General features: G+C 39.8%; 1 protein-coding gene across 7 annotated transcripts in view; it reads right to left on the reverse strand.

Annotated features, from left to right (window-relative positions):
• Positions 1-12,615, reverse strand: part of Spag9 (sperm associated antigen 9) — a 132,511-nt gene that overhangs the window by 15,218 nt on the left and 104,678 nt on the right. For all 7 annotated transcript variants that reach the window (XM_021175541.3, XM_021175540.3, XM_029483615.2 and 4 more), the window contains 7 exons: positions 11,183-11,401; positions 10,743-10,938; positions 9,456-9,581; positions 8,431-8,511; positions 7,290-7,357; positions 2,836-2,984; positions 999-1,170 (listed from right to left, as the gene is read on the reverse strand). In XM_021175541.3, the coding sequence (XP_021031200.1) occupies positions 999-1,170; positions 2,836-2,984; positions 7,290-7,357; positions 8,431-8,511; positions 9,456-9,581; positions 10,743-10,938; positions 11,183-11,401 (1,011 nt within the window). The remainder of the gene's footprint in view (positions 1-998; positions 1,171-2,835; positions 2,985-7,289; positions 7,358-8,430; positions 8,512-9,455; positions 9,582-10,742; positions 10,939-11,182; positions 11,402-12,615) is intronic.

Raw genomic sequence — 12,615 nt, forward strand, 5'->3', positions numbered from 1 at the left:
AGAGAGAGAGAGAGAGAGAGAGAGAGAGAGAGAGAGAGAGAGAGAGAGAGGCAGAGCGGGAGAGATAGAGGGAGAGGGAGAGAGGCAGAGGCAGAGGCAGAAACAGAGGCAAAGGTCTCTGAGTTTGAGGCCAACCTGGGCTAACCTGGGCTACAGTGAGACTCTGTCTTTCCTTTTTTGTTTTCTTTAAATATAGGACCTAAATAAAGGTCCCTCTTCAATAAGACAGAAGACCTGAGAGTAAGTAAACAAAGACCAAGAAAAACTTTCAAGGCAGAGGATACACAGTACATGTGAAGGCACACAGTACATGAGAGGGCATACAGTTTATGTGAGGGCACACAGTGCACATGAGGACACACAGTACATGTGAGGACACACAGGACATGTGAAGGCCCTGAAATGGAAGGAACTTGTCAATATGGGTAGACTGAGAAGGGAAACTAGACTAGACCATGTAATGTCTCCTTGTGGTGATCCAAAGGTCATTTAGCCTAAAGGCTAGAGTCAAAGTGCATCAAAATATGTTTGCCCATTATTTACTATGTATAGAACAGAAGAATAGAGAAAGAAGAAGACAAGTTAGGAAACACAAAGTTATCAAATGGGAAAAAGGACAGTAACCTGGCCCAAGGTGATAGTGATCAAGATAAAGTATTTGACTTTAAGTAGTTTCAAATTTGACAGAGTTCCAGGTGATCAAAAGATGTAAGGAATAAGGAGGAGAGAAATAAAAAAACAACAACAACAACAACAAAAAACCAGACTCTAGTCGAGAACATGCTATTCATTGGCATCTCTGTCCAATACTTCCAGTGATGACAGTTAACTATTCAGTGACTCTCTCAGAGCATTAGAGGAGAGTAAAGTTCAACTGTAGTTGTAGACCATCTGCTCAATATATACAAGGCCCTGAGTTAGTGCCACAACACTGCATAAACAAACCAAAATAAAGCAGTCCCACTGATTTTCAAAAAGAAAACATTTTGGAAGCTTACCTAACATTTTGCTTACATAAGGCTCAATATCCACATCCTGGAGATGTTGGTATGTGTGTGCATGATAGAGGCGGAGCGTGGAATCCAAACGAATGGAGACCCATACACCATCACCCACCCATGCAAGCTGCCGTACTTGGCTCTCCTTCCTGGGGTGTGCATCAAATGATTTCTAGAAGAGATGTTAAATAATGAAATTATTGTTTGTTTTGTTTTTCAGGACAAAGTTTCCTTATGTAGCCCTGGCTGTAGACCAGGTTGAGCTTGAACTCAAGAGATCTGCCTGCTTCTTTCTCCTAAGTGCAGGGACTAAAGACATGTACCATCATGCCTGACTAAAGAAATTACTTTTGTCTCATAGAAAGTCATTTAAAACCTAATAAACTGGGGCTGGAGAGGACTCTGTGGTTAAGAGTACTGTTTGCTCTTCCAGAGGACCTAGGTTTAATTCCCAGCACTTACATGGCAGGTCACAACTGTCTGTGACTCTAGTTCCAGGGGATCCAACATTCTCAATACAAACATACATTGAGGCAAAACACCAAAGCATGTAAAAAAAAATTAAAAAAAAAAAAAAAAAAACAACCAAAAAACCAAAACCTGCTAATCTGCACAACAATCTTATGACTGTTTATTAAAGGAGTCTAAATGTGCTTATCTTGTATGACTGTTCTTCCACCACAGAATGCAATCCTCCGTATCCCCCTCCCCCCCAAATAAAAACAAAGGACCGAGTAGTAGTTGGGCATGGTGACTGACACATGTAATCCTAGCACTTGGAAGTCTGAGACAGGAGACCTGCTGTGAGTTCATGGCCAGAGTGAGATTGTGGCTCAATAGTGAGACAAGAACAGAACCAAGTGGAGCTGGGCTTCAGCATTATACAGGGGATTACCTTAAATAAACAGTGCTGGCCATCCAGACTATGTATGGTGTTCAAAGAGGTGATGTCAGGATTTGGTGTTGTTACAGAGCAATGAGAAGTAAAATCCTATGGGTAACTAAACTAAAAGGAACCCACATTGTTGTATAAGGAACAGCCATGAAAAATAAATACCAAATGGCTACCCGTGGAATGGATTTGGCAGAAGGAATAGCCTAGGCTACCTTAGCCTCATGATGCTAGACTTATGGGAGGGTTCTATCATATCTAGCATTAACTGGAAGATTCCTAAGGAAGAAAATGAGACATGGGCCAGGAAGAAATACAAGTCTCACCTTAAAATGTAGTAAGAATGGATACACTGTGACCAAAATTTAAAATCCTGTTTTTATAAAGCTTTTCACTGTAATGTTATTTTTCAGTGTGTGATACATATGCAGATGATTCTGAATGTACATGGGGTAGAGGCAAAGGAACTCATGAATCCTCTCAACCAATCCTTGTATGACTTTGTGGTTCTTGTATCAAGAACCACAAAGTCAACCAGCATGATGGTGCACACATAATCCCAGCACTCAGGAGGCAGAAGCAAGTGGATCTCTGAGGTCAGCATGGTCTACATAGTGAGTTCCAGAATAGCCAGGTCTATGTAGATAGACTTTGTCTCAAAAACCACATACTCAAATAAAGTGTATATACAAATACATACTAACCTTTATGTGTGAATCCTCTGTCCTTAAAAACAAAATAAAATAGAACCCAAACCAACCAAAAACCCAAACCAAAACCCCATCATTTCCTAACTTCATAGCCCAAAATGACAAGGGAAGTAAAGGACTAGAGAAAGCTAAGACATCCAAAGCTCTATCTAAAGTGCCCTTTAAACACAGAGCTGGGAAAGCATCCCTCTGCGAACACCAATTCAGTATGTACCCAAAATATAGGCTAACTTGCCTCTATCTTCATAGCCTTTGGTTGAACCACATAGATTTTGTTCCTATAGCCACACCAGACTTTGTCATGTACCACAGTCATGCATCGTATGGAATGATGAGGACGTCCAAGGTCTAAAAGGTGATAGTTTGACAGATCCCATTGTCCATCTTTAAAACAAGAAGCAGATTATAGTTAATCGTCCCACTTTTTATTGATGAGGTACTCAAAGCACCATATATTAAGTATACCTTTATCTGTATAAGCTACAAAGCTGGAAGAGATCACAGAACATCTGCTCCAACCTGCCACTCACTACTGGATTCCCTTTAAAACATGTTTCTAAAAGTGATAATGTAGTTCAGTATAGTGGTGCACACCTTTATCCCACCACTGGGAGTCATAAGCAAGCAGACTTCTTTGAATTTAAGGTCATCCTGGTTTATATAGTAAGTTCCAGGCTAACCATGGATACTTAGTGAGATCTAGTTTTAAAAGAAAAAGCAGTTTTGTGACAAATCAGGCATAGTTTATTTGAACATGGTAAGTCTTTTTAGAATTAGAATGGACTTAGGGCTTGGGGCATGACTTAGAGGTAGAGTACTTGTGTCACACATGCAAGACTCTGGGTCCAATCTCTAGTAGCATGTACCTGCACATAACATGCACAAGAACAGATAGTTACTTGCTGGGACGGGGGTATATCTTGCATTGTGCTAGATTCTTAAGTAGAAATTGAAGGCAACTCATTGCTAACGTGTTAGGAATTATTCATACACTCTGGGTATCTATAATTTATAAATCTGAAATGCAAAATGCTGAGAAATTAAAAACACTGAGGGCTAACATGACACATGCATTTAATCACCCATTAGTCTGTAGTTTTGCCTAATGGAAAGACAATGTTTTTATTGTTATTATTTTTGTTTTTCAACACAGGTCTACTCTGTGTAGCTCTGGCTATTCTGGAACTCACTCAGTAGACCAGGCTGTCCTCAAAATTAAGAGATCTGCCTGCCTCTGCCTCCTGAGTACTGAGATTAAAGGTGTGCACCACCACCACCTGGCTTTCTATATCTTTTCAAACCAAGCATTCTTGTGTATGTTATACCTATCATTCTTTACAAATCCTTCATGTTAATTCCACTTTATTGAATCCCACTGCATATGTAGGATCATCACCAGCCCTGTTATAGACACTATATTTCTGGAGGCTTTAGCATTAATTACATCTTACTGAGCTGATAGTCAACCTTTAGATCATCCTGACTCCTTAGAAATCTCTTGCTCTTTTGAACCCAATAGCAAGACTTGATATTGATTGCATATGTGTGTGTATACAAAATTTGTTTTATTCTGCAAATATAATTTATTCTACTTATCAAAACTTCTATTATTTCACTTTTTCCAGTCTTTCACTGACTAAGGGTTTGTGAGTAAGTGATTAAAATGCTGGCCTCGGTTTCCTTCATTACTGTCAAGTAAAGAAGATGACAACAGAATTTCTCATAAGAGCTTGTGGTGATTTGAAGATGCTTGGCCCAGAAAGTAGCACTGTTAGGAGGCGTGGCCTTGTTGGAGGAAGTGTGTCACTGTGGAGGTGGGCTTTAAGGCCCTCCTCCCAGCACCTGGAATTCAGTCTGTTCCTAGCTTCCTTTGGATGAAGATGTACAACTTGAAGCTCCTCCTGTTCCGTGCTGCCACCTTGATAATAATAAACTGAGCCTCTGAACCTGTAAGCCAGCCCCAATGAAATGTGTGTCCTTTACAAGAGTTGACGTGGTCAAGGTGCCTGTTCATACAAGTGAACCCTAACTAAGACACAGCTTGTGAAGTTTAAATACAGAAAATTCTAGAGAAGACCAGAGATGGCAACATACAGCCTCCTCTCTGTGATGACATAGTCATTAACAAGCAATCTCTACATATAAATCCGTCCCAGGAGCCTAAGTATCATCCCCCTAACACATCTGTATGCCAATAAGGACAGAAGACTTCATTAAAACACAATTAGTTTTCCTTTTCACATAGCTTTCCTTTTTGCTTGACCTTCAACCTAGTGGATAATTACACACATAGCAAGGTTAGTTATAATGATACATATTTTCCTTAATTCACCCTATTTGAGACAGACCTTCTCAAGTCACTACATCTTTACCTATGGTTGTAGAAATAATGTAACAGGAAAAATGATTAAACTGTACTCCACTGAAAGTTTACTGGGGGCTTATGAACTAGAAATAATTAAGAGCACTTCCTGCTCTTGCAAACCATGTTTGGTTCCTCGAATCCACAGCAGATGACTCACAACTGCCTATAGCTAAAGTTCCAATGAATCTGATATCCTTTGGCTTCTGTAGAAACATACATATTTGTAGTGCATATAAACTCATGGAGATACATGCATACACATAGATTTTTTTTTTTTTTTTTTTTTTTTTTTTTTTTTGGTTTTTCGGTTTTTCGAGACAGGGTTTCTCTGTGTAGCCCTGGCTGTCCTGGCACTCACTTTGTAGACCAGGCTGGCCTCGAACTCAGAAATCCGCCTGCCTCTGCCTCCCGAGTGCTGGGATTAAAGGCGTGCGCCACCACGCCCGGCTAGATTTTTTTTTTAAAAAAGTAAATAAATCTAAAAATAATGTTTTGAAGCCAGGCTTGGTGGCACATATTTATTTACTTCTTTCTTTTGTTTCCTTTCTTTCTTTTGTTTCCTTTCTTTCTTTCTTTCTTTCTTTCTTTCTTTCTTTCTTTCTTTCTTTCTTCCTACCTACCTACCTACCTACCTACCAATCAATCAATCAATCATCTATTTATTTTACACTCCAGATTTTCTTTTCTTTCTTTTTTTTTTTTTCTGTTTTTTTTTCGAGACAGGGTTTCTCTGAATAGCCCTGGCTGTCCTGGAACTCACTTTGTAGACCAGGCTGGCCTTAAATCCGCCTGCTTCTGCCTCCTGGGTGCTGGGATAAAAGGCGTGCGCCACCACGTCCTGCTTACACTCCAGATTTTATTCCTCACCCACACCCCCCTTTTCAGTCCTGGGAGGTTAAGATAAAAAGAATGTTAACTCTAGGCTAATATGGGCTATAGAATGAGATTCTTTCTCAAACAAAACAAAATTTTTCTTAAATGAAATAGACAGAAATTATTTTTAATTTTTAGAAAATTAGGGCAGGGCTGGAGAGATGGCCCAGAGGTTAAGAGCACTGGCTGCTCTTCCAGAGGACCTGGGTTATATTTCTAGCACCCATATAGCAGCTCACACAACTGTCTGTAACTCCAGTTCTAGGGGAATCCAACACTCTTACACAGACATGCATGCAGGCAGAATATCAATCAGTGCTTATAAATAAAAATAAATAAATTTTTAAAAAAGGGATAAGGCTGTGTGTGATAGCATGTACTTTTAATGTCTCCACTCAGGAGGCAGAAACAAGTGAATCTCTGTGAATTTAAGGCCAGCCTGGTCTACACAACAAGTTCCAGGCTAGCCAGGGCTACAAATCTTTAAAATCAAACAAATATGCTGAGCATGGTAGTGCAGACATTTAACCCCAGCACTTGAGAGGCAGAGGCAAGTGGACTTCTGTGAATCTGAGGCCAGCATATTCTACAGAGTGAGTTCCAGGACAGCCAGAGCTACACAGAATAACCCTGCCTCAAAACAAATAAAAAAGGGATAAAAAAATTATCCTTGCCAAATGTCTTCTAATTAAACATATGAAGAAGTTGCTGTATTATACTACATAAGGGCAACAGAGAGCTGGAGAGATAGCTCAATAGATAAAGTGCTTGTTGGGCAAGGATAAAGAACAGAGCTTAGACTCCCAGAATCTATGTAAAACAGGGGATAGTAGCTTGCATCTGTTATCCCAGTTCTCCTAGGAGACAGAAACAGGAGAATTTCTGGAAACTTGGAGGCCAGCTAGCCTGGTATACACATTAGTAAATAACGAAAGACCCTATCTAGAACAACGTAAGGAGGCAACAACTAACACAAAGCTGTTCTGTCACAACACACACATCCCATAGCAAATGCATGCCCATATTCACTTACAGGACACCTATGTACATACATCATAAGCATACATACAGAGATAACGTATATATAAAATACGGGCAGAGAAAATGCTAAACTCTACATTGTTCATTGTAATAAACACACTTGTCCATCAGAAATACCTAATATAAATCTTCACAAAGCCATCCATATATTTACTAATATATATCAAATATTTCACTTAAAACTTCATTCTCTGGGAATGGGTGGGTAGGGAAGTGGGGGGCGCTATGGGGGACTTTTGGGATAGCATTGGAAATGTAATTGAGGAAAATATGTAATAAAAAATATTAAAAATTAAAAAAAAACTTCATTCTCTTTTTATGTATCATTTCTTTCAAATGCAGTAAGCCAATCTACTCTGCAAAATGCTCTGCAAAGCAACATTTTGGTGTATGACATTATAAGAACTTACCAACTCCTCTGTGGAAGATTGCAAGGGTGCCATCAGCCAGGGCCACTAGTACAATTCCTTTCACGTGTCTGCAAATAGGGAAAAGGATTTCAGAACCTCCACTCAGGAGTACAGGATGGACCATGTGTTACTGAGCTGGTGCAGCCCTCTCAAAAGCCAGTTTGTGATGAGGGACTAACCTAATACTTGAACATGTGGCTGCTCACTCTGAGCATCTTGTTATGGGAGCAGTCACAGAAACTAATGCACAGCATGTGTGGTTATCTCAGGATGTTGCTTTCTAGCCCAGGGCGTCTCCTTTCATCACACCTTAATGTAACTCTCCAGGCCAGACACACATCTTGACTGGAACAGTTAGTTCTGTATGTAGTGGCTTGTGTTTTCATGCTAATTGTGTTACCCCAAAAAACCTGTTTACAATGTCCTGCACATAGGCCTGCTCCAAGTTGGCTCTGATTGGGAAATAAAAGTTGCCAATGGGCAATGGCTAGGCAGGGTGAGAGGCAGGACTTCTAGGATTCTCAGGCAAGAAACAGGGGAGAGGAGAAGGGATTCCTCCATGAGAGGGACGGATTCACCATGACAGGGAAGCAGACAGATCAAAATTAAAAGCCCACTGACATGTAAGAATATGGGAAAGTGGTCCCAGTGGTCACTCCCCAGATTGAGTCTGGGGTAGCAGAGATAAAATATAGATTTAGCAAGTATTAATTCAAGAATACTGGAGGGGAGTGTGTGTTAGCCACGGGGAGGTTTGGAAGTGCCTAACCATTGCATTAATCAAGGCATATCAAAAATATAAAGGTTGTGTGTTTGTGTGTGTCCAAAGCTCTTGGGTGAGGTGGGGGGGTGGTGGTGGAGAGCATGCAAAACCTGTCGGGAGCTCAGAGTGGATTAATGATTTACTGCTATACCTGTAGATTTAGGAACAAACTGTTGGAATTTTGCCTGTCAACCTATGGAAAAGGAACTAGCAAGCCAATGTTCCAATCAATGTATTCCTGAACTGGTTGCTCTTCTAGAGGTCATGAGTTCAATTTCCAGCAACCACATGGTGGCTCACAACCATCTGTAATGTCATCAAATGCCTTTAAACAAACAAACAAACTTTAAAAGGAATAATTTAAAAAACAAAACTTACACAATACTGAGAATTGAGTCTTTGAGCTTAATGGAATGGAGACATTTCCTCCACTGGGCTACAGATGAGTGGACATACAAACTGCAAAGTGAAGTCAAGAATGTTAAGGCACAGAATCATTAGTGTTTCTAGTTAAGAAATACAGGCACCCCAAGATAAAAGCAGAATAACATTCAATTTTTAGGAAAATGGCTTACTACTTTTGTATGAAAAGAGAAAGAGGAAGGATGGGAAGAGGGAGGGAGACAGAAAGACAGAGATGAGGGGAGAATGGAGGAGAGAAAATGAGTGCCTAAGACAGAAAAACAGGCTATCAACATAAACAGAAGCGCATGATTACCCAAAAACTACAACCTCTATTAATAGTAAGGATTAGCCAATGACACCAGCTAACTCTGGGTTGCCCCATGCCTTATCTGCACAAAACCCATTTCATGAATAATCTTACATCTCTATTACATAGAACTATTGACTGTCAGAGTGATTCACATCAGTGGCTGACTGTGGCCTGCAGGCTAAGTCAGATGCTATAGAAAACACACACACACACTTTTTTCTTTGAGACAGGGTTTTGTTTTAAGCCAGGGTATCTGTCTCACTGTGTGCTGAGATTATAGGCATGCACTACCATGTCTGACTCAGATTTTAAAATCCTATTTACCTTTCTTCCTATGAATATTACATAAAGAGAACATGCTATGACAAAGAAAAGGTTTACCATTTAAAACTAATGAAAGTCTAGTTTTGTGTGGGTATAAAAGTTTTTGTATTAACTACACTTTTTGTTTATATTCATGTTTACTACCTTTCATTTATCTCTTACTTAGAGTTTTTGTTTTTGTGAAGGTGTCACACATAGCCAAGGCTAACATGGAAGGTTCTGTGGCCCAAGCTGACCTTCAACTTGCAATCCTCCTGCCTCAACCTCCCACATGCTGAGATTATAGGCCTGCATTATCATGCCTGGCTCATTTTCTATAGAAATAAAGACTAAGGCTATGTCACGTTAGAACACTGGTACTTACCAGCCATTCTGAGCCCCAAGCCACATAGTTGGTAAAAGACTACTCATTTTCTGAGCTTCTTCTCTCGCAAGGTCTTGTTCACTTGGCAATACTGATATTTGATCTTTGTACACATCTGAGTCATTACTGAGAAAATGAGGCACAAGGGAAAAAACCCACACTAAGTATATTCAGCTTGTTCAAGAAGTGAGCAGTTCTACATTTAACCTTACTACAATGAACGAACACCAAGATTGCAGAAAAGTTAGCATTGAATGCTCACACAGAAACGTCAGTATTAAATGCTCACACATACGTAGTTCAGTAACTGTACCAGAAATACTAACAAACTAGGAAGTGCAAAATGGAGAAAGGGGAATAATATATAGTAATAAACTTCATCAGTTAACATTTAAAACTTTAATAATGGCTGCCAAAAAGAAGAAAAACAAAAGCTAAAACAAGACAGAAAAATTTATGGCCCTGTTACTATTTTAAAGTTTATAATAGTTTTTTTTCTGGCGTAGGTAGGACAAAGAAGGGAGAAATACTCTGTTTTAAAACCACTCACTCCCAGAGGAGGTGCTATTTATTTTTTAATATATAATTAATTTTATAAAATAAATTACAGTAAAATATGTTTATATTCCATCATAAACCTCTTCTTTCAGATTGTCAGGGCATAGTAGGTGGATGATATAAAACTGGGTTATCAAATTCAAAACATGACTTAAATGCTAATAAATTCTTGGTTGCTCTATATACTAAGAAAAACAAACTTGGAAAGAAACCAGTTTACCAAGAGCTGTATCTAAGGGGATAGAAAAAACAAACTAGATGGCTCTGGATTAAACAGTCCTTTAAAGTAGAGGCCTCACCAACAAAACATGCATGAGAACTAAACAAGTCCATTTTGGAAAAAAATCAAACAAGAACAAATGTAAACAGTGGCCAACTCTGGTAACTGGAGTGGGGGTAAGCACAGAGAGAATAAGCAGAATCGCCGACAGCATGCAAGGTAGAGCACCACAACGGAGACTGCAATCCAGAAGGGAAAGTGACCACGGCGTACACTCGCATCTGTACGTACAAGGGTATATACTTGTTCCATTTTTTAAAAGTTAGAAAGTAGAGTTAAGAAATGGATGAAGAGAAAGAATTTATTCAAGAAAGAATAAATAGGAGAGAATAAAACATCTTTCGGCTCCCGCTAAGGATGTCAATTAGTGGGTGTTCTGGCTGTGTGACATGATTCTGATTCCTTTTATTTGTGCAGACTCCCTCAAGTTACTGATTTCGGATGCATACCTTGACTGAAACACTGGGGAGAGGTCTTCTGGGATCTGAACTCCCAGTGGATCTGTAAACACATGCTCTGTGTACACCCCAGGCTGGGAGATGTCCACAGTGTCTTCAGTGGACCCTGCATTGCCCTCTGTGGCTTCAGTTGCTTCTTCTGCTGTTGGAATATTTTCATCAACTTCGCTATTTTCAGTTTCCATTTCTGTAAAAACAGACACCACTCTATGCTGAAAGAGTCTTTCTACTCCATCCTTTTACTACACTACCCCTGCTCTGGAACTCCACTCCACTGACTCCTCCTGGGCATTGCAAAATGACATGGACAGTTCTTTCTCTAACATGGCACTACAGCATCTTCTTCCAACTCTTTCACCTTGGCTACTTTAAGACTGACAAGTCTGTAATGTGGCACTCTCAAAAGAGCCTTAGATTCTCCAAAGGTGTACCTGGTGGCTTTTCAATCACAGGAGAAGCACCGTTGGTACTTGGGGAAGTAGCAGCTCCTGTCAGTCCTTCTGTGGAGCACCCAACCACTGTGATGCCTCCCAGCAAGCTATCCATCTCTGCAGAGCTGTTACTGGTCATGCTTCCACACAATGACGCTTTGTCTACCTGACCAGATTCAGAAAGTTCTTCTCCTGCAGGGTAGTCTGTTTCCCGAGCTCCTGAAAACAAAACAAAACAAAACAACTTTGTTGGAATACCCAGTAAACAAGCAGCAGCTTCTTTCTATTAAAGCTACTCTAGGTTTGAAGTAAGAATATACAGGTGAGCCGCACAGCTCTAGAATATACCATCAAGAAGGCAGTGTTAGCTGGGTTGTGGAGGCGCACCCCTTTAATCCCAGCACTCTGGAGGCAGAGGCAGGCGGATTTCTGAGTTCGAGGCCAGCCTGGTCTACAAAGTGAGTTCCAGGACAGCCAGGGCTGCACAGAGAAACCCTATCTCCAAAACAAAAACACAAAAACAAAAAAAACCAAGACAGTGTAAAATTAACTTAAAGTAATCTTGATAAAACAAAAAATTAATTTAGAGGTAAAATAATATTTCTATTAGTTCATATTCTAATGAAAAACATGTTAAAGGTAATACCTCTATTTATTTTGTTTGTTTTGTTTTGTAAGAGACATGGCATGCAACATGGCTCAGGAGGTAAAATATTTACTATACAAACCTGATAACTTGAGTTTGGTTCTTATAACCCTCAGTGGGAACATAAAACCAACTCCCAGTTTTCCTTTGGTTTCTGTACATGAATTGTGGCATGTGTGAACTTCCACACACAATAAGCAATTATTTAGAACATTGTAAAGGTATTTATAATATGGATCCATTAACGTTAGACAACAGCATGGGTGTGTGGTTTTTGGAGACAATATCTCACTTGGTCCTTTGGCCTTGAACTGTATGTAATCAAGGCTGACCTCCCAAAATCCGGTGTCCATCACTTCTGGCTAAGCCATAATACCACAAAACAGAAAAAATGACAGTGAGATGCTCAGCTGGCAAAGCACCTGCTGCCCAAGCCCAATGCCCCAAGTCTGATCCCTGCAGCTTGTTTAAGGTGGAAGGAGAGAATCAACTTCACAAAGTTCTCTGACTTCCATCCATGTGCCATGGCATATGCAGCCTCTTCATACACTGCACATATACATAATTAAAAAAGCTACAAAGTTTAAAGACAGAAAAGGGTCCCATTTCAGGAATTAACAACTATTTATACAGTAAGTAAAGAAAAAAAAAATGATCAGTGGTCAACTAACTAATATATAAAACAACCAGTTAACAAATGGGGCCAAAAAAATTAATGTAAGTCATGCATCATATTCAATGTTAATATCCTGACTTGACTCCCTCCAAACACAAAACAGACTGATTC

Source organism: Mus caroli, unplaced genomic scaffold (genome assembly GCF_978045245.1).
Source record: "Mus caroli unplaced genomic scaffold, Mus_caroli_1 scaffold_13, whole genome shotgun sequence".
NCBI lineage: Eukaryota > Metazoa > Chordata > Mammalia > Rodentia > Muridae > Mus > Mus caroli.